Raw genomic sequence first — 22,182 nt, 5'->3', positions numbered from 1 at the left:
CAGGGCCAGGAAGCCTCCAAACAGACCCATGCCCAGTCCATCATCATGAACAGGGAGGTGAAGAAGGGCCTGAAAACTTCCAGAGTGGAAAGAAATGATAATTGGCCACCCAGAAATGATCAAGAATCTTCTCAAAGTAACATGGAGGCTGAAGGCAGCAGAGGAAGTCCTTGAATTCAACAGGTGGGCTAGGAGATGGCACAGGGCTAAAGGCGCTTGTTTGCAAAGGCTGCTGGTCTGGATTCTATTTCTCAGTGCCTACAAAGCCAATGCACTGGGCAAGAGACCTTGGCATAACCCCCCCCACACACACACACACAAACAAAATTTATTAAAAAATGAAAAAAATGGCTGGAGGGATTGCTTAGTGGTTAAGGAATTTGCCTGCAAAGCCAAAGGAGCCAGGTTCAATTCCCCAGGACCCATGTTAGCCAGTTGCACAAGGGGATGCATGCACCTGGAATTCACTTGCAGTGGCTGGAGGCCCTGGCTAGCCCATTCTCTCTCTCTCTCTCTATCTCTCTCTCTCTCCCTCCCTCTTTCTCTCTGTCAAGTAAATAAGTTGTAAAAAATAAAATATTTTTTAAAAAGTGAAAAAATTCTCCAAGAGAGAGTTATGTCTTGCCCCAAAATTTTAAACCTAGCTAAACTATCCTTAAACTATTCAAGAGGAGTGTGGTCTTTTTGCATATGCCACATCTCCATGCATCACTTTTCTTGAGAAGGTACCATGGAAACAGAGTAAATCAAGAAAGAGGAAGACGCGGGAAGTAGCAAGCAAGAAATCTACCATGAAAACATGAACAGACATTTCAAGCAAGTTGATGAGGGTTGCAGATAACAGGTACCAGTCACAGAGAGGCACAGGGCAGGTGACAGATTCCAACAGACATTGTCTCCAAGGAGAGAATCTCCGTGTGTGATCAACACATTCCTGGACATGGAGCTAACTCCAGGGAAAAGATTAAGTCGTAAAGGGGGGAAAAAAACATAGATCAGGACTGGGGAGACTGTTTAGAGGCTAAAGGCACTTGCTTGCAAAGCCTTCTGGGCTGGGTTCAATTTTCTAGTACCCACATAAAGCCAGATGCATAAAGTGGCGCATGCTTCTGGAGTTCATTTGCAGTGGCAAGAGGCCGTACCATGCCCATTCTTCCCTTCCCCCATCTCCTCTCTCGCTCCTTGCAAATATATTTTTAAAATTTATTGTTTATTATTTTTATTTATTTATTTGAGAGTGACAGAGAAAGAGGCAGAGAGAGAGAGAGAAAATGGGCATGCCAGGGCCTCTAGCCACTGTAAATGAACTCCAGATGCATGTGCCCCCTTGGGCATCTGGCTAACGTGGGTCCTGGGGAATGGAGCCTTGAACTGGGGATCCTTAGGCTTAACCACTAAGCCATCTCTCCAGCCCATGAAATATATTTTTTAAAGAGATCATAGGACAGTACAGAGCTAGGCACTGAATATGACCCAACCAATGAAAACTCTAAATAGCATTTACATAATCATCATAATAAAACTCTGACTAGTCAGCCTATCAAAGCAAGCATGAAGCTGGGCATGGTGGCACACACCTTTAATTCCAACACTCAAGAGGCAGAGGTAGGAAGAATGCTGTGAGTTCTAAGGCCAGCCTGAGACTACAAAGTGAGTTCCAGGTTAGCCTGGGCTAGGGTGAGATCCTACCTCAAAAAAAAAAAGATAAATAGGGCTGGACAAACATGAGGGCTTGAGATAGAGACCCAATAGACTGCTCCAGGACCCACATAAACAATTGCAAAATAATATCAAGCTCCAGGATCAGTAAGAGTCTGGTTCAAGAAAGAACGGGGGGAAAGAATGATGGGTCAGGGACACCAACATTCTCCTCTGCACCACAGGCCAGTTCACAGGGTGCCACACAGGCACACACGTGTCAGACACTGCACATGGCACACACACACCAAAACAACGTGAAGGTAAACAATCTTGGCAGCCTAGGAGATGAGGCATGGATGTTGGGATGAGGCAATGAGGGGTGGATGAGCTAAATTGTTCATGGCCAAAAGTCAATCAGCAATGCCTAAAGCTGAAAGAAAGGAGGTCTGAGCCTGGTGTTCAAGTCATGTAGAGATACAGATGCAAACTCTAGTGGGGAAACAGAGGTTGGCAATTTTTCTTAACCAGCTTTGAGGAATTGCTTGGCTCTAAATGATAGGCATGTATGCTTTTAAGGAAAGCAACAATCAACTTTTGAAAAACTATACACGTGGGCTGAAGAGATGGCTTGGCAGTTAAGATGCTTGCCTGAGAAGGCCAGGGACTCATGTTTGACTGTCCAGGTCCCACGTAAGCCAGACGCACAAGGTGATGCAAGGGGGCACACGTGTTTGGAGTTTGGTTACAGTGGCTGAGGCCTTGGAACACCAATTCTCTCTCTCACTCTCTTGCTTAAAAAAAAAGTCAGTCTGTTGGGCTTGCCTCAAAAAAAAAAAAAAAAAGATATACAATGAAGTTTTATTCAGCTGTAAAGAAAAGTGAAATTTGCAGGGAAATGGTTGGCTCTGAAAAGAACCAGGCCCAGAAAGTCAAACACTGCATGTTCTCCCTCATATGGGGATCCTAGATTCAAATGTTTAGATTTATATGTGAGTTGGAAAAACAAAGTCAGTAGTAGTGGCCAGGAATCTAGAAAGGGGCCATGAGGGAGGGAGGAGGGGAGAGGGCTTAAGGGGAGGGTCTTGTGTATGTAAGCAGAGGGTCAGAATACTGGGGATGGAATGGTCTAAGTGGGGTCGGGGAAGGAATGGAGGAGAAAAGGAGTGGAAGGAGAATTAATCAAAATTTAAAACGTTATGAATAAGCCATGTGTAAATGTACATCTTTGCTAGCTAAAATTTATGTGTCAAAAAAAGAAAGAGGGCTGGAGAGATGGCTTAGCGGTTAAGCACTTGCCTGTGAAGCCTAAGGACCCTGGTTCGAGGCTCGGTTCCCCAGGTCCCACGTTAGCCAGATGCACAAGGGGGTGCACGCGTCTGGAGTTCGTTTGCAGAGGCTGGAAGCCCTGGTGTGCCCATTCTCTCTCTCTCCCTCTATCTGTCTTTCTCTCTGTGTCTGTCGCTCTCAATTAATTAATTAATTAATTAAATTTTAAAAAGAAAGAAAGAAAGAAATGGGCTGGAGAGATGGCTTAGTTGTTAAGGCGCTTGCCTGTGAAGCCTAAGGACCTAGGTTTGAATCTCCCCAGAACCCATGTAAGCCAGAGGCACATGGTGGCACATGCATCTGGAGTTCGTTCACAGTGGCTGGGGGCTCTAGCATGCTTATTCTCTCCCTTCCTCCCCCTACCTCAAATAAAATAAATAAATTTAATTTTTTTTTGAGGTAGGGTCCCGCTCTGGCCCATGCTGACATGGAATGCACTATGTAGTCTCAAGGTGGCCCCAAACTCACAGCAATCCTCCTACCTCTGCCTCCCAAGAGCTGGGATTAAAGGCATGTGCCACCATACCTGGCTAAAAATATTTTTAAAAAGGAGTGCTGGAGAAATGGCTTACTGGTTAAGGCACTTTCCTGAGAAGCCTAAGAATCCTGGTTTAGGACCCACGTAAGCCAGATGCACAAGGTGGTACACACATCTAGAGTTCATTTGTAGTGGCTAGAGGCCCTGGCGCTACCATTCACTCTCTCTCTCTCAGCTTTTCCCAAATAAATAAATAAAAATAAAAAATTTAAATATATGTATTAAAAAAAGAAAGAGTTTGGGTAGAAGTATCCTATGCAGGTGAACAATGGTGTGCCCAGAAGCCATAGATTGATATTAGAAAAATTTCTGTGCCAGGGGTGGGAGTTCTTCCTGTGAGCTGTTGGCCAGGGAGGCCCTTGTTGCCCCCCGAAACATTACAGGCCATTGTCAAGGCTCTTGGGTGCCCACCAGAACTGGATGGTAAGACCCTATTGTTGAAGACTCCACATGTTCAGGCTACAGGTCACTGAGAAATCAAGCTGCAGCTGCTGGTCTGGAAGCCTCCTCCCTGTTGACTAGCTGTCCAATGCTGGAAAGCCCTATGCTGCATGCAGGCTTTGGGGGAAGAGAAGTCATCAATGGTGTTAACTAGTAGCGGACCCTGCAAGCCTAACAGCTGGCCATCCAGCTCAAAGGTACCAAGTGGTGCCACGGAGGCATGCCTGTTATGGGGGAAACCAACAGCTCTCTGATTGGACTGGAAGTGCTGTCCTCATCTTTGGTTAGAGAATCTCCTTTTTAGTAAGTGTCAGTGACCACTGGGATGACTCAAAGCTCATCAATGTGCTGAGAAGAAGGGACAGTTGAATGCTCAGCACTGAGACATCTCCATCATCCTCCAAAACTCAGGGGACATTGCAGTAGAGGCAGTGGGAAAAACGTAAGAGCCGAAGGATGGGGAGGAGTGCTTTGGAACGCTGTCTTCCAGGCATGAAGTGGCCACTGCGCTCATGGCCTCACAGCGGCTGAAAATCCCCTGCACAATACTGGGCCCATCAGGACATCAGCAGGTTGTCATGGCTGACAGAGGAAGAGGACAAAAGGACATCAAAACAGAAGACAGACTAGTGTGAAAGGAAGGGTTCAGTGGAAGAGGAGTGATGGGGAGGAGAAGAGAAGAAAAAGATTATGATCAAAATACATCACATACACTATGAAAATTGCCAATCAAGAAGTCGAAATCGGGCTGGAGAAATGACTCCGCGGTTAAAGGTGCTTGCTTGCAAATCCCGATGGCCTGCGTTTGAATCCCCAGAACCCACGTAGACCAAGATGCACAAAGTGACGCGTGTGTCCTGAGTTTATTTGCAGCAGCAGAAGGCCCTGGCACACCCATACTCACCCTGTCTGTCTCTCTCTCTCTCAAATTATAAAAAAACATGTTTTTTTAAAGTTGAAATACATATTGCTTTAAAAATAACCTTCAAGCTATGTACATAAGGCATAATGAAACAAATGAATTTTGTGTGCAGACTTGGGTTCCATCCCCATAATATCTCATGATATATATATATATATTCCAAATCTGAAAAAAATCTGAAATATGCAATGTTCTGTGCTCATTAGTTTGGGTAAATGTTCCCCAGGCTGTTACCCATTAATTTGTTCATATGAAAAAGTGTTCAAGGGCTGGAGAGATGGCTTAGCGCTTAAGGCACTTGCTTGCAAAGCCTAAGGACCCAGGTTCGATTCTCCAGGTCCCACGTAAGCCAGATGCACATGGTGGTGCATGCATCTGGAATTCGTTTGCAGTGGCTAGAGGCCCTGGCGTGCCCATTCTCTCTCTCTCTTTCTCTAATAAATAAGTAAAAAACAAATAAATCAGGGGGAAAAAAGTGTTCTGTTTAACGGTGGCATACAAAGTTTACAAGAAGCAGCCCTGTGGAGGCTGATAGCCATCTCCTTTCATGATGAGGAAACTGAGGCTGGAGAGGGAAACACATCTCTCTCCACTCCCACAGGGAGATAGACAGGCAGGTGCCAACCTGGTCCCAGCCTGTCCCTTACCTCTCCCTCTGCTGACAGCTGGCCAGGCCGGAGCCCTGGGGCAGTCATAAGGAAGGCTGGCAGACGGAGCAGGCCATGCCCGTATTTGCCTAACCCTCTGCTCCTCACCCCTCCCCCACTTTGCACACTGCCGATCCGTGGCTGTTGCCCTTTTTCAGTCACGGCACCGTTGCCAAAGCCCACATTTCTGGCAAGGACTCAGGCCTGTGCTTGGTGGGGGTGACCCAGGCCAAGCCCGTGGGCTCCTCGAGGTGGTGGAAGGGGCAGGACTCACCTTGCAGCATGCTCCTGTAGGCCGTGTCGGCGATGGCGTAGATGTGGGGTGGCATCTCGTGCCTCTTCTTGCCCTTGTACATGTCCACAATCTTCTCCGAGTAGATGGGCAGGTGCTTGTAGGGATTGACCACCACACAGAAGAGGCCCGAGTAGGTCTGCAGGAAGAGTGAGAGCGGAGCTCACTTCTGGACCGCGGGAGTAGAAGGCCCCCCCCCCAGGCCTGCTCCGCAGTGTCAGGCTGTGATGGGGAAACTGAGGCTCGGGGGCCTAGAGGGAACCCTATGACATCACTAGTTTTGGCGGGGTGGGGGGAAGAAGGGACACGACTGGATGTGTGTGCTGATGCACGTGCCCCGTGCGCATGGGTATGAGGGCCAGGGGACACTGGGGATCCTCCTGTATTGCTTTTCCACCTTACTTCCTGTGGCATTCCCTCTCTCCACCTGGAACCTGGGGCTCACTGTTTCCCAGCCAGACGGGCTGACCAGTGAGCCCCAGCCACTCTCCTGTCTCCGCATCCCTTAGCACTGAGGTTACAGGCATACGCAGCCATGCATGGACTTTTACAGGGTTGCTTGGGGTCAGACTCTGCTTCTTGTGCTTTTTTAAAAGATTTTATTTTTATTTATTTATTTATTAGAGACAGAGAGAGAGAGTCAGAGGGAGAGACAGGGAGAATGGACATGCCAGGGTCCCTAGCCCCTGCAAACGAACTCCAGATGCATGTGTCACCATATGCATCTGGCTTACATGGGCCCTGGAGAATCGAACCTGGATCCTTAGGCTTTTTAGGCATGCGCCTTAACCACTAGGCAATCTCTCCAGCCCCCAAGACTGGGTTTTTGAAGTCACCTGTGTCACATGTTGCACTGGTGAGGCTTTGAACTGCTCTGGGCTCACTTCTGAGCTCCAGGCTCGTCATTGTGACTCTCTGAGCCTCAGGAACTTAAATGACAGCTCTCATACAGAGCCACTGGCCCCAGACCTGAGCCTTTCAGACCTCTTCTTGTGGAACCCTCATAACTGCTCCGTAAGAAACAGTTGGGTACCCCATCCCCACTCAATCCACCTTTCCCAGACTCCTTTACTCTTCGTTTCACTTGTATTGTCTAGTTGATGTAAAACCATGTACCACTGAAGTAATACTAGGGGCAGTGTCATTTTCCACTTGTAACATACACAGTGAAAGATTTAAAAGAAGATAAGGTGCAGGGACAGAGTAATGATATTGAATAAGACTATATGTATTAAGTTATCTAGGTCAGTTGATAACTTAGAAAAGCATATGATGACCTGTTAGAGATGAAAAGTATAAGCCATAGAGAAACTGTTAAAATATATTTTTTTAAAAAACCTTAATAAACCCACAGTGGACATGAGATAGAGGTCCTGAAAGAATTCTCATCTTATCCAGAAAAAAACATGAGGGGCTGGGCGCAGCTCAGTGGTAGAGTGCTCGACCAGAATGCATGAAGCCCTGGGTTTATGTGGTCATATGTTGAGCATGGTGGCACATGTCTGTAATTCCAGCACATGGGAGGTAGAGGCAGGAGGTTCAGAAATTCAGGGTCATGATCATACATTGTGAGTTTGAGGCCAGCCTGGGAGAAATGAGGCTCTGTCTCAAAAGAGAAACAGAGAGAGAGAGAATAAATATGACAAAAGCAAGGGCGTACTTCTGCTCTTCCCAGATATGGGGCTGGTAGAGAGGAGGAGAAAGCCCACAGGTCTACAATGAAGGGGTCAGCATGAGGCCTCAACACCCACCCACTGATCATCCATTCACTGTCCACTGGTCACCCATTACATAGCAGTCTGGCCAGAGGCCTGAGGATGCCAAGTCAACAATAGCAGGGCCCTTCAAGAGTTCCCAAACCAAGCCGGGTGCAGTGGCGCACACCTTTAATCCCAGCACTCGGGAGGCAGAGGTAGGAGGATCGCTGTGAGTCCGAGGCCACCCTGAGACTACAGAGTGAATTCCAGGTCAGTCTGGGCTAGAGTGAGACCCTACCTCGAAAAACAAAGCAAAACAACAACAAAAAGAGTTCCCAGACCAGACAGGGAGACCAGAGCAATAGAAGCAAACTTACACAAATGAGGTTCTGGAAAGAAGGGAGAGAAACCACGCGCCATGTTGGTGTGGCCAGGAAAACTTCTGAGGGGCATGAGCCTTAGCCAGCTGTGGAGGTAGGAAGGCAGGAAAATGGGATGTGGGGTGCCTGCAGGTGTCCATGAGCAGCTGGGCACAGCCAAAGCTTAACGAGACAGAAACGTCATAGGCAGAGTGCTGAGGTCAGCAGAGGATAGAGAGGCAGGAGGGCTTTCTAGATGCATCTCCCCCCATGGCCCCCATGCACCCCACAGATGCCAGCTGGCCTGCGGGTGCCAAGCCAAGCCCTGTTTCTGTCCTTTCCTACCCCAGTACAGGCATTGTAATACAATAGTTGCCAATTAAGTGCTTGGCAAATGAGTGCCTGGATGTGGGGCAGCCTGCCTAAGCCCCTGTGCCCTGGGAACCTGGCAGTGCACATCGCAGGGGCCTGACTGGCATCTGTTAAGCCAGGGCTGTGGCCCATTCATTCTTTTCTATCTTTGTCCCTGGCCCGGGCCTCCCGAAGACTAGGTGCCAATCAATGGTCACTTGAATAAAGACAAACCAGGGGCTGGAGAGATGGCTTAGCGATTAAGGCGCTTGCCTGAGAAGCCTCAGGACCCATGTTCCACTCTCCAGATCCCATGTTAGCCAAATGCACAAAGGTGAGGCAAGCGCAAAGGTCGCACGTGACCACTAGGTGGCGCAAGCGTCTGGAGTGCAATTGCAGTGGCTGAGACCCTGGGGTACCTATTCTCTCTCTCCCTCTATCTCTCTCTCTCTCTCTCTCTCTCTCTCTGTATCCCTACACAAAATTAAATTAAATTAAAAAGACCAAGTAGGCCCCATCTCCTCAAGTCTCAGCTCCATCTCCACCTCCCTTGATCCACGCTTTAGAATGTGGGTGTCATTCCAGCCCACACCATCCCACTCAAGAGCCCTGACTGCGGACAAAATTGAGGACCCAGAACTTGGATTTTAACCCTCACACTACTACTTCCTTGCTGCGTGAGCCCGGGCATGCCTCTTAACCTCTCTGAGCCTCAGTTATAACAAGTTCTTCATAGATTTCCCGAGATAATGCTTGCAAAAGCAAGGGGCCACCACGCTTGGTACATAGCAGATTATCCTGGGCGTCCTTCCTATACCTCCTTGGTTTTGTGATCGTGGGCATCTGAGCGTCACTGTGCTTTTCCTCCTGCCTCAAACACTCACACCCCGACCCCCACCCCTGCCTTCCCAGCTCTGCCTTCCAGGGCTCAACTTTGGCATTGCGTCCCAGACCACGAGCTGCACCCAAGTAACTCTCCAGTGCCCAGTGCCCCGCTCACTACAGCACCCAGCAAGCACTTAATCCCTGCACCCCCCCTCCTCCCCGCAGACCTGAGTCTGCTCAGCTGCGGGGCTCGTGACTCCGGCTCCTCCCCCTCCCCCAGCCCCAGCCCCCACTGCAGCTGGCTAGGTTCAGAGGTCCAACATCCCCACCTCCCGTGTCCCAGCCAAGCATCTCAAGGCCTTGTGCCACCAGCAGGTCGCAGCTGTGGGGGCAGGATTCCCCTCCGTGACCGTATTAGGAAGCAGCCCCACTGGTTCCCGAAGGCTTTATATGGTCAGCTACCAGCACTGAGCTGGGGCTGCTCATGACCATGGCCTTGGCCCCAGGGAGAAAGGAGGAACGGGGAGGAATGGGGAATAGTACAAATCGAGGGACGCATGGCCAGAGGGAGTCTCAGCCGTATGTGTGCCGGCGGCCCGATTCTGAGCCCCTCTCCTCTCTCTAGACGCCGATGAATAACTGACTGTGGCTAACAGCTGTGCTAGAGACAGACCCAATCCACCAAGAACAGGCCTCTGCTATGTGGAAGGCCAGAAACAAGCCAGCTGCCCATCGGCAGGGGACAGCCCATGACTTCAGCTCATCCCCACAGCTGCCTCAAGATTGGGCTACTTAAAGACAACAGGCCCCATGGCGGACAGACGGTCAAATGCACAGTTAGGTTTATAGTCCTTGTTGGTTAATAACTGTATCTGATCCTGTGCCAAAGCTGGCTAGATACTCCACACAGGCACAAGAAGCCACAGGGTGTGGGGCCGGGGAGATGGCTCAGTGGTAAAGTACTTGCCACACAATTGTGCAAACGTGAGGATCCGAGTTCACATCCCCAGCACCCATATGAAAGCAGGCACAGAAATATGCCCAATAATCCCAGAGCTAAGGAAGTAGAGACAGGAGGATGTCCAGGGCTTGTTGGTTACCTAGACTACGTAAGCTCTAGGTTTAGGCTCAAGAGAAACTGAGGAAGAAGACCAACGCTGACCTCTAGCATGCACACACATGCATATACACGTCCACGTGCGCACGCACATATCCCACACGCCACACCCACAAACATGCAAAAAAAAGAATGTGCCTAAGTGGGGATAGCAAGCTGTGTAGCATTCAGGGAATGTGTGGATGTGCGGGGTGTGATGTGTGTGGTACACGTGTGTGTGTGTGTGTGTGTGTGTGTGTGTGTGTTCCCAGTGTCCGGCTCTTGGGAAAGTCCCTGGCACACTAGAGAGCTTCCTCTTCCCAAGCTCCAAGTAATACACGATTAACAGAGCTGACTGATTGTATGGCCTGTGGAATCCTGGGACCCAACCAGTGATAGCATCCAGAAGTGCCAGGGGCCCTGGGACCAAGAATCAGAGCTATGTGACCCGATGGGCCTAAACCCTGAAGCAGCTCTGAAAATCCCCGGATGTTGCCGAGTCCAGACCCTATGCCGTAAAATAAGGAGGTGGGTGCCCTTGGCTCAGGCAGACCATTCTAGATCCTCAAGGAAGGGATGAGAAAGTCATCACCAAGGCCTCTCCAGTTGCCTAGGTCACATACACAGTGTCACCTGCCACCCATCTATCAATCAGTCCCACTGGGGAGATGGCTCCGTGAGTAGAGAGCTTGCCACACAAGCATGAGGACCTGAGTTCGGATCCCTACTACCCACATAAAATTCCATACATAGTGGCATGCATCTATAATCCCAGAGCTGGGGAGACAGAAAGAGGAGGGTCCCTGGTGCTCACTGGCTAACTAGTCTATCCAAATCAGTGAGCTCCAGGTTGAGAGACGGACCCTGTCTCAAAAAGCAAGGTGGAAAGGCTGGAGAGGTAGCTTCGCGATTAAGGCACATGCCTGAAAAGCCTAAGGACCCAGGTTCGATTCTCCAGGTCCCACGTAAGCCAGATGCATATGGTGGTGCCTGCATCTGGAGTCCACTTGCAGTGGCTGGAAGCCCAGGAGTGCCCATTCTCTCTCTCTCTCTCTCTCTCTCTCTGTCTTTAATAATTAATAAAATACTTTAATAAGTAAATAAAATAAATCTTTTTTAAAAAGGCAGAAAATGATGCGGAAGACATCTGACACGTCTAGACTCCACATACATGCCCACACACATGCATACATATATACACATGCATACCACACACAGATGCAGAACATTCCCTGTTCTGTTACTGCAAGCTGGGAGAGGGGCTTCCTGAGTTCCCCACCCCAGCCCTTCTTGATTTTCATCATGGGTGATGATTTCTAGAAGGCGATTCAACTGAGCAGAAAGCCACAGGCTGCAGCAGATGAAGCAGCACAAGGCAAAAAGGATTTTCTCTCATCTGCCCAGAGAAGCACTGCAGAAATGTGACCCTTGATTCGCTTTTGAATCTGCTTCAAACAGTGCTCTGGTCTTGGGACCATCCTAACCCCTCATTCTTCCTCATTTCTATTTGGGGCTCAAAGACTAGGTCAGAGGTGAGTGGGTGAAATGGACACACAGGCCTGTCCTCAGTGACCCTGGATGGTGGGAGATAGATAGGTCCCCAGGCTCCCTGGAGATTGGTGTCTTGATAAAAACCCAATGAACCAATAGACCTTAGACAATTTTATTTCCATACCACAGACCTTTAAGGAGACCTGTCTACTGACTTCAGGAAGGGAGAACAGAGTTTTAGCACTTGAGCCTGGGTGCGCTCGGCTGTCAAAGGAGACAGGCCTCCTTAGCTCATGGGGTGCCATTGAGAGGAAGTCAAGTAGCTCTTTTAGGCTCTTGGGGTGACCCCTGAAAGTAAAAAGTCTGCACTTGCTAGAAATCAAAGGATGATCTGACTTCTTATCTCTTGTCTGGTTCCCTAGATCTGTTTTCCCACAAACAACCTGGGCCCCTCCTGGTAACATTTATACAATGGGGTTGGTCAAGTTCAGCTCCCAGGACTTGGTGTCATGGCTAGCCTCTTCCTGAGACAGTCCCTGGCCCTAACCAACCAGCTTCCCCTCTGGCTCACCTGAGCAGGAAGGTAGGGTTCACCACCATAAGGTTAGAAATGCATTTGCAGGGCACGCTCTCGGCGCTGCCTGGCCTCTCCTGAGTTCCCAGCTGCTGGGGAGTCCCTCCTCAGCCAAGGGGAGAGCCCCCTGGGCCTTACTCTCCACACGGGTGGGCGCTTTGCCTCCTCCTGCTCCCCACGTGGCAGGGGCCCTTTGAACTTTCTTTCCTTTCTTTTTTCCCCATGGGCTCTTGAGCCACGTGGGTATCTTTCCTTAGTTCTGTATTCCCTCAGTAGATATAATTTAAGAATTATCCTGCTCAGTCTTTTGTATTCCATTCTTTGATTAAAATTAGAAACAAACCTAGGGTTTGGGGGTTCAAGGAATTTCCCGAGCCCCTAATATCTTGTTACAGCATGTGGCCAAGGGTGGCCATGAACTCCTGATCCTTCTGCCTCCGCCTTCTCAAGTGCTAAGAGTGTAGGTGTGAACCACCGTGTTCAGGTCACACAGTGCTAGGAATCAAACCCTTTGTGCATGCGAGGCCTCACTGTGCCCTTTGAGCTAGGTCCCCGGCCCTGTCCCCGTGACTCACGCAGTCTCCACAATAGAGACTAGGGTGATGGCTTAGTGGTTAAAGGTGCTTTTGTTTGCAAAGCCTGCTGACCCAGGTTCAATTCCCCAGGAATCCACACAATACCAGATGAGCATTCCTTTGCAATGCCAAGACATTGGTACACATGCACACGTGTACACACACACACACACACACACACACACACACACACATACAAATAAATTTCAATTCTAACCCCTTTCCAACTATCCCTAAGAATGGAGAATCAATTATCCCACACCTCACATGTTAGATTATGTAGTCCTTAAAAGGGCATCTGGGGCTAATTCAGATGTGAGAATGCTCAGCAGTGGTATGTTTGTTTTTTTTTTTTTTGTTTGTTCGTTTGTTTTTAAAAAGCAAATTTCTAATTTTTTTTTTAAATTTTTGAGGCAGTTTCTTCCTATGTAGTCCAGGTTGACCTGGATCTCACCATCTTGAGACTCGGCCCCCCCAAAGGCTGGGATCACAGGCCTGCATGGCCATATAGATTTATAAACACGCCAGCCTGTACTGTCCTCATAAAGCAAGAGATGGAGACAGCCCACACCCACCTCCTGTCTGGGGAAGGCTGGTTTCTGTGTTCACTGTGCTTCTCTGAGGTGTCCAAGTTTTCCACAGTGAACACGTTTAATTTTCCTAATTTGGAAAAATATTTGCAGGACATTTTTAGAGATGACAAAGGGGCTTTTTGTCATTTTTTTTTCAAGTGGCCAAATGTGAAGGGCAGGACCTGGGGAGAATAACAATGAAAGGATTTGCTTGCACAATCTGCAACGGGCCCGTTATCTGGCCAGTAAGAATGAAACGGGTCACAGTGGACGCATAACTCAGTAACGGCAGCATGGAAATGTTTGAGGATCTACTGCGTGCCGGGAAGTAGGCCTGTGATTTCTTCCTAGAAAGCAAACCTCAGTCTGTAATGCTGATATGAGTCTTCTCTTTGTTGCTCAGAGGAGAAAAGAAAGTTTCAGAACATTGGGAGCCTGCCAAGGGGTTCACGTGCATCATGGGGGGGGGTTTAAAGGCAGATCAAGCCTGAGCTGGGGACCTCTGCCCCTCTTATTCTGAGGAATTTGTCCAACTCCGTAGGAAACCTGTTCCCCCAGGCACCACCCTATCAGGTAGTCCAAGCTGAACAACAGAACTTTGGTGACTGGAATATTCTAGAATCTAGATCTATGCTATCTGACGCAGTAGCCACAAGCACACGTAGTTTGTTGAGCTCATCATGTGCGTGGCCAAGACGTAACTGGGGGGACAAATGAACTTATAAATATTTGTGTTAAAAATCAACTGAAATTGGGTCTGGGGCTAGAGGGATGGCTTAGCGGTTAAGGCACTTCACCACAAAGCCAAAGGACACAGGTTCAACTCCCCAGAACCCATGTAAGCCAGATGCATAATGTGACACATGCATCTGTAGCTTGTTTGCAGCAGCTGGAGGCCCTGGTGCACCCATTCTTTCTTTATTTCTCTCCCTCTCTTTTTCTCTCTCTGCCTCTTTAAAATAAATAAATAAATAAATATACATTTTTAAAAACTTAGGTCTGGAGCCAGGCGTGGTGGCACACACCTTTAATCCCAGCACTCGGGAGACAGAGGTAGGAGGATCGCCATGAGTTCGAGGCCACCCTGAGACTAACTACACAGTGGATTCCAGGTCAGCCTGAGCTAGCATGAAACTCTACCTTGAAAAAAAAAAGCAACTTAGGTCTGGGGAGACAGTTCAGTGGCTCAAGTGTTTGTAGCACAAGCATTAGGACCTGAGTTTGGACCCCAGCACCCCCATAAAAGCTGGGTGTGGCAGAGTGCATTGGGAATCCCAGCGCTGAAGAGGCAGAGACTGGAAGCTCCCCTCTTCCCGTGCCCCCCCATTGGCTAGATTGTGCAGTTGAACCAGTGAGTTCTGGCTTCAGTGAAAGACCCTATCTCAAAGAAGCTGAACTGCCATTGAGGAAGACATCTGACATCAACCTCTGGCTTCCATCCACATGTGCACACATTTGCTTCCCACATATATACATAGAAATGCCCACATATCACGCGCAAAAATTAATTAAACTTTCAATGTAGTTAGGCATGGTGGCTCAAACCTATAATTCCAGCACTTGGGAAGCTAAGCAGGAGGACTGTCATGAGCTGAGGCCAGCCTGGGACTACACAGTGAGTTCTGGGTGAGCCTGGGCAAGAGTGACACCCAGCCTCAAAAGAAAAAAGTTTTTTCTTTTTTTTTTTTAATTTTTTATTTATTTATTTGAGAGCGACAGACATAGAGAGAAAGACAGATAGAGGGAGAGAGAGAGAATGGGCGCGCCAGGGCTTCCAGCCTCTGCAAACGAACTCCAGACGCGTGCGCCCCCTTGTGCATCTGGCTAACGTGGGTCCTGGGGAACCGAGCCTCGAACCGGCTTAGGCTTCACAGGCAAGCGCTTAACCGCTAAGCCATCTCTCCAGCCCTTTCTTTTTTTTCATTGTGATTAAGACACAAGTGGTGAGAGTCTACCATGTTGGAGCCTGGCTCAAGGAGTCCCAGGTCCTATCTGGACATTCCTGTGTGGTACAGAAGACTTCCATGAAACCTACCCCTCCCTTCCTAACTCTAAGATAAAAGGGCCAGAACGGCATATTTGACATCTCGGGTGTTTGTCACGTGCCTTAGCACTTTGGATATATGATCACGTGGACCCTGCATACCTCCTGTATGTAGTAAGGATGACCGAATTCCCATTTTCCAGACAGGAAGGATTCAATCGCCTGCAGGACTCACAGGTAAGTGACCTCAGCTCATCACTGTACAGGGCCCTCGATCAGCCTGCCGCCTTTCCCTGCGCCCCGGAAACATTTTATTTTTTTATCTTCGGATTGATATGCGAGTGCGTGGCATGTGGATGTGGGCGCGTGTTTATGTGGGTGCAGGAGGCACACTTGTGATCAGAGCACAGGCTTGCTGGGGGGGGGGATTCCTTGCTTCCTTGCTGCTCGCCGCTGAGGATGCTAGGCTAATGCTGCAATCCTCCTGTCTCCCTCCCGCCTCTCCCTAGGCATGCTGGGAGAACACCTGCTTGTTACTGCGTCTCACTCCACACAGGTGCTGCGGATCGAAGCTTAGGTCACTACATTTGCACAGCACCTACCTTGCTTACTGAGCCATCTCCCCAGCCCTGCTGTTCATTTGTGTGTGCATGCGTGCGTGCATGTGTGTGTGTGTGTGTGTGTGTGTGTGTGTTTTGTTTGTTTGTTTTACGAGGTAGGGTCTCACTCTAGCTCAGGCTGACCTGGAATTTGCGCTGTAGTCTCAGGCTGGCCTCGAACTCACAGCGATCCTCCTACCTCTGCCTCCCGAGTGCTGGGATGAAAGGCGTGTGCCACCACGCCCGGCTAATTTTTTTTTTTCTTTTAAGACAGGGTCTCACCATGTAGCTCAGACTGGCCTTGAACTCCTGATCCTTCTGTCTTAGTCGCCCAAAGGTGACTGGCACGACTCTTGGGGTGACGGTGTGTGTCAACATGCCCGGCCCTCCTCCCTCCCCGACCCCAACACATTCCTGACTCCCTCCCTTCCTCTTGGGCATAAGGAGGCCGGGAGGAAGCCGCACCCGCCCCGAGATATTACTCACATAGATGAGCCCTGAGAAGTACCTCTCCCTTAGGTTGTGCAGAACGGAGGCCTCATTGAGGCACGTCAGCTCCGCCATGTCCTCCACCTTGGAGAACTTGGGTGGGTTCATCTTCTGGATGTCATCTTTGCCCACTGTGATCTTCTTGCCATTCTCCACCAGCTCCACGACCACCTCGTCACCCTTCTCCTCCTTGATGCTGGCTGCCTCGAAGCCTTGCTTCTCTGATGGGACCCACACAAGCTTCTTGGCTACCCAGTCGGCCTGGGCCATGGGACTGTTGATAAAGTTTTTGTCCACAAAGAGGAATTTCTCATCATCGCTGAGCTGGCCCTTCTGTGCCATGGTGCCCAGTGGGTCCCCTGTGGAAAAGAGATGGGGTCAGAATCAGGTCTTAAAGGTAAGCAGATGCAACGGACCCAAATCCCATCTCAAAGACTTGTATCATAACATACATGCATGTGTGTGAGTGTGTATGTTCACATATATGTAGAAAGACTGCAAAACTGGGAAGATGCCTCAGTGCCACACAACCATGGGAGCCTGAGTTCAGATCCTCAGCTTCCGCTTAAATGCCACACGTGGTGGCATGCATCTGTAACCTACAGGAGCTATTCAGAAGCTGACGCATCATTTTTTTTGTACTTTCTCTTCAGTGTTTGCTTTAGAGATCTAGGGATGTAAATGCTTTCCATTAGAAACTTGTATTTTTGGGAGTCAAACAAGAAACATACTATCTTAGAAACTTTCTGAAGATCATTTGAGAGTGGGGAAATTATGTAATTGTTTGATAAATTCATAGAAGATATTTGAAGATGGAAACCAAGAAAAGCTAGCTCTTCCTTAGATTGAGTTCATCTGCTTATACAAGGAAATCTAATGCAACCATTTGTGCTGGGTTTTATATTTCTTTTGGAGCATAAAGTTTGTGCTGTTAATTACTAATAAATTATTGTAGCTGGAAAAAAAAAGTATGTCGACAATATATTGACATGGGCAGGCATCCAAACTTGACTGCACTGCAAAATTAAAATTGCACTCTCTGATGGTTAAGCATAGAATTACTATAACATCCAAGAATTCCATTCCTAAGAACATAGTCAAGCAAGTGCAAGGTCAAATGAAAAGTGTCATGAACATTCACAGTAGAAGTGCTTGTAATAGCCAAGAAAGTAGAAATAAGCCAATGTCTACAGAGTGAAGAGGGGATGAATAAACCATGACATGCCCACATCCCTGCAAACTATTGAGCCATAAAAATGGGAAGAAGCCAGGCATGGTGGCGCACGCCTTTAATCCCAGCATTCAGGAGGCAGAGGTCAGAGGAGTGCTGAGAGTTCAAGGCCACCCTGAGACTACAGAGTAAATTCCAGGTCAGCCTGAGCTGGAGTGAAACCCTACCTCGAAAAGCCAAGATTGTTGCTAGAAAATTTTCAGTGCCAGGGATGGGATACCTTCCAGTGAGTTGTTGGCCAGGGAAGCCCCGGATGCCCCCAAAACATTATAGGCCATTGCCTCACCCTTGGTTTCCCACCAGGAATAGATGGTAAGACCCTATTGCTGAAAACTCCACATACTGGGGCTGCAAGGCCACTGAGAAATCCTGCTGGAACTGAGCTGATAACCTCCTCCATGTAGACCAGCTGACAGAAAGCTGGAAGAAGTCATTCTACATGCAGTTCAATGGAAGAGAGAAATCACCAGTGAAGATAACCAGCAGTGGACACTACAAGTCTTAAATTTTGCCAGCCAGGCCAAATGAACCAACGGGTGCAATAGTGGCACATCTGTCATGGTGGAAAGCAACTGCCCTCTAATTGGACTGGAGGCCCACTCCATGGGAGGAAATACCTCCCTGATACTGAAAACTTAAAACAGAGGTAGTCATGAGCCCTAGGGGTGTAACGTCTGCTGCTGTCTGGCTAAATGTATATACAATGCTCACCAAACTACCCAGTAAGCACTTCTCTTAACATTCATACCCATATATTAATGCTACTCTCACTTTTGGCTAGAGAAGCTTCTCTTTTCAGATGGCAGTGACCTTGGGATGACTCAGAAGGCATCATGGTGCTGGGAAGAAGTGACAGGAGTGCTCATCACTGCAATATCTCTATCTCACCTTCCTAGGCTCAGGGTCTATTGCAGAAGAGGTGGTAGAAAGAATGTAAGAGCCAAAGGAAGGGTAGGACTCCTTACAACGTGCTCCCTCCAGACACAAAATGGCCTGAATATCCTCACTGTGCCTGACACCACCTACACAAGACCATCAAAATAGGAGGGAAGGATCATGACATCAAAATAAAAGAGACTGATTGAGCGGGGGAGAGGATAGAGAATCGAGTTTCAGAGGGGAAAGCGGGGGGGGGGGAAGGGAAGAGGGGCATTACCATGGGATATTGTTTACAATCATGGAAGTTGTTAATAAAAAAATTTAAATTAAAAAAGGAAGAGGGCTTCTGTGTGAGAATGAAAATACTTAGTAGCAGAGGCCAGTAAGTTGAAAAGGAGACATAAAGGGTGGAGAAAGGAAGGGAGGAGGATACTTAATAGGTTGATATTGTATATATGTAATTACAATGATTATAATGGGGAGGTAATATGATGGAGAATGGAATTTCAAACGGGAAAGTGTGGGGGTGGGGAGGGAGGGAATTACCATGGGATATATTTTATAATCATGGAAAATGTGAATAAAAATTTAAAAAAAAAAAAAAAAGGAAGAAATCCTGATATGCTGCAACATGGTTGAACCTTGAAAACACGACACAACGTCAAAGGCCACACGTTGTATGATTCTATTTGTAGGAAATTTCCAGAACAGGCAAATTCATAGAGCTAGACAGTAGATTAGTGATCACAGGAGCCGGAGAGGAATTAGAGTGTGATAGCTAAGAGCGGCCCCGTTCCTTTAGAGGATGCAGGCCTCCTACCTCCTGCCTCTAAGCACCACCACGCTCTGCCTGAAGGAATCTGTTTGCCGTGGAAGGCTGTACCAGCTAGGCAACTCTCACCATGTGTCCCTTCCGCTGGCAACCACTATTTTATTTTCCATTTCATGACCCTGGCCATTCTAAGGATCTCATCTACATGGGGCTTCATGCTCTCTGTCCTTTTATGAGTGACTTACTTCTCGTAACTCAAGGTCTCAAGGTTACCCATGTTGTAGTAAGTAAGTATCAGAGTAATATTCCAGTGTATGGATGGACCATGCTGTGTTTATTCATTGTTCATCAGTGAGTACCTGGATAGTAGCCACACTCCAGCTATTATATTGATTTATACTAATAAATAATGGTGTGGGTATACTTTTTTAATATACATATATACAGGGAACACCACAGTTTAAAATTTGGTGAACTGAGCTGGATATAATGGCACATGCTTTTAATCTCACCACTCAGGAACTAAGATAGAAAGTTGCTATGAATTCAAGAGGGAGACTCTGCCTCAAAAAACCAACAACAACAACAAAAAAAAATAAAATAGTGAATTGGTAGGCTGGAGAGATGGCTCAGCAGTTGTAAGTACTTGTAAAGCCTGACACCCTGGGTTCGATTCCCCAGTACCCACACAAAGCCAGATGTGGCACACACATCTGGAGCTCACTTGCAGTGACAAGAAGCTCTGACAGGCCCATTCTCTCTCTCTCTCTGTCTCCCTCTTCTTCTCTCTCAATATAAATATTTTTTAAAAAAACTCGGCTGGAGCAATGGCTTAGCGGTTAAGGCATTTGCCTGCAAAGCCAAAGGACCCAAGTTCAATTCTTCAGGTCCCACAAGCAGATGCACATGGTGGCACATGTGTCTGGAGTTCGTTTGCAGTGGCTGGAGGCCCTGGCTCGCCCATTCTTTCTCTCCCTCTCTCCCCCTCCCTCTTTCTCTGTCAAATAAATAAGTAAATAAAAAGAAAATAGTTTTGAAAAACCTGATGAATTGAAAATAGACTCAAGTTTTGCTACATGTACATTGCAAGTCAGTGAAGCAGATTAAAATATTTATAGTAAAATCTCCCTTATAATGTTATGTGTATATGTCTATACTTCTGAAGTCCAGGAACATGTATCCTCAAATATCAAACTGTGCTTTTATTGGGTGTATGGGTTTTATGTCCTCGATGTCTGTGAGATCAAAGCCCCAGATACCAAGACAGTTGGGGGGGGGGGGTGTTGCTGAGCCCAGCAGCCAATGTTTGCAACAGGACCCAGTCCAGGGCAGGTAATTTTATAAAACAAAATGGAAGCTGCCATCCTTAATACGTTTCTTTGGTGTATGTTGGGGGAGGGGGAATATGTGTGTAAACAACAATAAAAATCACGAGCTGCTTGCTCAGAGAGAAAAGACGATTTCTGGAGGGAGGCTTGCTCTCGTAGGAGAGGAGAGAAGAGGAGGGGAGGGGAGGAGGGAGGGAGGGGAAGGGAGGAGAACGGAAAGGGAAAGTAAGCAAACCAGCCCCTAAACGGGAACAATTGGTGCATTCACTCCAAAAGTGAAACAAAAGACGTGTAGGGAACATGCTCTGTCCTGGGCTGGATGATCCTATGTTCTGCCTCTGGAAACCGTTTCTGAATTTTGCTCAGTCCTCACAGCGCTCTCCCCTCCGCCCTCACCATCCACTCCAGTCTCTACAAATGCTCATGGAAGCATTTCAGGTAATGAAGAAATGTTAAACTAGAATGCAGTCACTTTGCAACCCACAATAAAAGGAGTCTTGGCGATGCCTCTTCCAAGCCCCGAGATAGACAGTTCCCTCATTTCTGCGCGTGCAGGCTTCAAAGTCAGCAGGCTTGGTGGGCCCCAGAATTGTGTGTGTGTGTGTGTGTGTGTGTGTGTGTGTGGTGTACGCGTGCTTGTACATGGATGTGTGGATCCATTGCTCATTGTATGTGGAGGCTAATGGTCAACCTTGAGTGGTGTTCCTCAGCCATTATCCACTTTTTTTTTTTTTTTTTCTTTTAGAGAGAGTAAAAGGCAGATAGACAGAAAGAGAATGTGTGCCACAGGGCCTCTAGCCACTGTAAACGAAGTGCAGATGAATACGCTACCTTGTGCATCTGGCTTACGTGAGTACTGGGGAATTAACCACTAAGCCATCGCCCCAGCTCCCATCCACCTCTTTTTGAGACAGGGTCTCTCACTGGCCTGGAGCTCGCGGATGAGACTAGACAGGATGGCCAGAGAGCCCCAGGGATTCTCCGTCTGTCTTCGTTCCCCACCCCCACCCCAGTGCTGGAATTACAGACATGCACGGTCACACTCAGCATTTGCACATGGGTGCAGAGAACTGAACTCAGGTCTTCCTGCACTTTACCCACTGAGCTATCTCCCCAGGACCCCCCCCTTTTTTGGTGTTGAAAATTGTGGTGGGTTGATTCAGGTGTCCCCCATAAACTTAGGTGTTCTGAATGCTAGTCTCCCCAGCTGATGGCAATTGGAAATTAAAGCCTCCTGGAGGTGGTATACTGTTGGAGGTGGGCTGATAGGTGTTATAGCCAGTTTCCCCTTGCCAGTGTTTGACACACTTTCCTGTTGCTATTGTCCACCTTATGTTGGCCAGGGTGTGATGTCCACCCTCTGCTCATGTCATTGTTTTCCCCCTTTTTTTTCCCCATACGCTGCTATTGGTCAGGTAATTTCTGCCAGCAACGTGAACCTGACTACAACAGGAATTAAGCCTGGCCTTTGCACATGTTAAACACTGCCAGTTGCCCCCAGGCCTCAAGGATTTGCATTTCTTGCAAGTTCCCAAGGAATATTCATGATGCCG

General features: G+C 48.1%; 1 protein-coding gene across 2 annotated transcripts in view; it reads right to left on the bottom strand.

Moving 5' to 3' along the window:
* Nucleotides 1–22,182, bottom strand: part of Myh11 (myosin heavy chain 11) — a 122,261-nt gene that overhangs the window by 87,571 nt on the left and 12,508 nt on the right. For both annotated transcript variants that reach the window (XM_045161840.1, XM_045161841.1), the window contains exons 2-3: nt 16,417–16,778; nt 5,790–5,946 (exon numbers count right to left, since the gene is read on the bottom strand). In XM_045161840.1, coding sequence (XP_045017775.1) covers nt 5,790–5,946; nt 16,417–16,761 — 502 coding nt within the window. In that variant the 5' untranslated portion in view covers nt 16,762–16,778. The remainder of the gene's footprint in view (nt 1–5,789; nt 5,947–16,416; nt 16,779–22,182) is intronic.

This window comes from Jaculus jaculus, chromosome 11 (genome assembly GCF_020740685.1).
Source record: "Jaculus jaculus isolate mJacJac1 chromosome 11, mJacJac1.mat.Y.cur, whole genome shotgun sequence".
In the NCBI taxonomy this organism is placed as follows: domain Eukaryota; kingdom Metazoa; phylum Chordata; class Mammalia; order Rodentia; family Dipodidae; genus Jaculus; species Jaculus jaculus.
The sequence above is the reverse complement of the archived record's forward strand: the minus strand, read 5'-3'. Positions and strand labels throughout refer to the sequence as shown.